At 45.1% G+C, this 2,086-nt stretch overlaps 1 protein-coding gene across 1 annotated transcript; it reads right to left on the reverse strand.

Annotated features, from left to right (window-relative positions):
• Positions 1-281: 281 nt before the first annotated feature.
• On the reverse strand, positions 282-1,181 carry LOC141914526 (uncharacterized). Its single transcript, XM_074805748.1, has one exon. It carries the CDS (start codon positions 1,179-1,181, stop codon positions 282-284), a length of 900 nt encoding a protein of 299 aa, XP_074661849.1.
• Between the last annotated feature and the right edge of the window lie 905 nt (positions 1,182-2,086).

Here is a 2,086-nt window from a genome sequence, read left to right on the forward strand (position 1 = left end):
ACTGCACATGCGCATGCTAATATATATATGATGATTCGCTACATAGGCTAAGGGGGAGTGAACACTTTATGGTTACTGACATATTTACATAAACATCCTGTTCTCGACATTTCTCCGGGGCGACAAAGGTAAACAAATAAAGAGTAAGAACGGAGAGATATATGAATAATTCTTAAAATGGATTAGGTAAATAAAGCTTATGGAAATCAATAAACAACTAAACGTTAATTCAAAATACGATTAAATAGTAAATTCAGGCATTGATAGTAACTATTATGCAGCTATTTCAAACATTCGACGATTTTCGCACGAGCCTTTCGCGCTGCGTTTCGCACGGGTCGCGGATCGGAGGCTATAACGGAGCCAGGCTCTTTAAAGTTCATATCGGTGTTAATTTCAAGCGGGAACAGTTTATTTATAGGTCGGCTAGTATTTGTAGTGCCCATTCTAATTTCTGCAGAACGAACTGCGCCGTCGTTCCCGTAGTTCAGTTTCGTTACGATCGCAAGCTTCCAGTTAATTCTACGTTTTTGGTCGTCGTGTACGAGTACAACGTCTCCTGATCGAATCTCGCTTGTTCTGCCATTATTTCGCATGGACAGATGTCGTTCACGTAGCGCAATAACGTATTCGTTGGTCCAACGAGACCGAAAATGTTCGAAGAGTTCCATCACTCTTTGTGCGCGTTTCTGGAGGTTTTGTGTGTTTATCGAAACACCATACTCCGGATCACTGATAGCATCGGTATCAGATTGGTGCGGTAGATTCGACATAACTCGTCCGTGAAGGAGGTGCGATGGTGTTAGCGGTTCTGGGTCAGTTAGGTCATCGGACAAATACGTAAGCGGGCGGTTGTTGATCACCATTTCGATTTCCGCGACGAGCGTAATAAGTTCAGACATCGATATGTATGCGCGGACTAAAACACGTTTCAGAACTTGTTTCGTAAGTCCAACTAAACGTTCCCAAAAGCCACCATGCCATGGGGCGGCCTTTGGTATAAATACCCATTCAACATTTTTCTCGAGCATGTATTTTCGAACCGAATGAATATCGAGAAGCTTCTTTATTCCTCCCGCCGCGGCCACGAATGCCGATCCGTTATCACTTATCAACTTTTGAGGTAAGGATCGACGTGCGGCGAAACGTCGGAAGGCGAGAAGAAATGTGGCACACGACATAACAGAAACAACCTCGAGATGAACGGCACGTGTGTTCGCACATGTAAACAAGGCTATATACGCTTTCGCTTCTCTGTTGTTATCTCTCACGAACAAATGTCCGGTGAAATCCACTCCCGTTACGGTAAAGGGAGGGGCATCTGTCAGCCTGCTCTTCTGCAACGGTGCAGGGTCCGGTAGTGGGTATGGCTGACCACTAATGATTTTGCAATTGTAACATTTTCGCAACAGAGATTTAACGACTTTCCTGATACTTTGAATCCAATAAGTTTGTCGAATACGGTTAATCGTTGATTCTGTACCCAAATGAAGTGCTCTCGCGTGAGCATCAATCACAGTTAACTCGGTAAATCGCCCTTTCGGGGGTAGTAATATTGGGAATTTCGCGCCATAATCAATCGGGGCGTTATGGAGTCTCCCTCCAACTCTCAACAAGCTATCATCGCCAATAAACAACCGTAGCTATTTTGTCAGGGGCGCTCGCGATTTTGCATGATTACCCTGCAGCACGAAAATTTCATTCGAATAATTAGCATTTTGCACAGCTTTAACCCACGCCGTTCTAGCTCGGGCTATATCATTCGGCGTCAGATCCGCGGCGGACCGATCTGTCTGGCGTTGAAGTTTCGCGACAAACAAGAAAACGTAAGCGGTGACACGTAATAATGTTCCCAACTCTATGAATCGTTCAATGTCGATTATTTCTACCAAACCAATCCGTTCGTCCTCCGCGTCTTCAACCTGCCCGGGTTGAGGATCGTTGATGTGGAGGATATTAACTGTGCTAGTGTCAGCGTATAATTTATCCACGGGCCAGTCACCATGTTTCAGCCATTCGGGGCCAAACCACCACAAATTAGAATGCCGTAGTTTCTCGGAGTCGATTCCACGCGATAGTATGTCTG

The sequence above is a fragment of the Tubulanus polymorphus genome, unplaced genomic scaffold, assembly GCF_964204645.1.
Source record: "Tubulanus polymorphus unplaced genomic scaffold, tnTubPoly1.2 scaffold_39, whole genome shotgun sequence".
NCBI classification, from domain to species: Eukaryota; Metazoa; Nemertea; class Palaeonemertea; order Tubulaniformes; family Tubulanidae; genus Tubulanus; species Tubulanus polymorphus.

Excerpts from the sequence above, each read along its gene's own strand:
- LOC141914526 (XM_074805748.1), bottom strand. The coding sequence starts at position 1,181 with ATGTCGTGTGCCACATTTCTTCTCGCCTTCCGACGTTTCGCCGCACGT.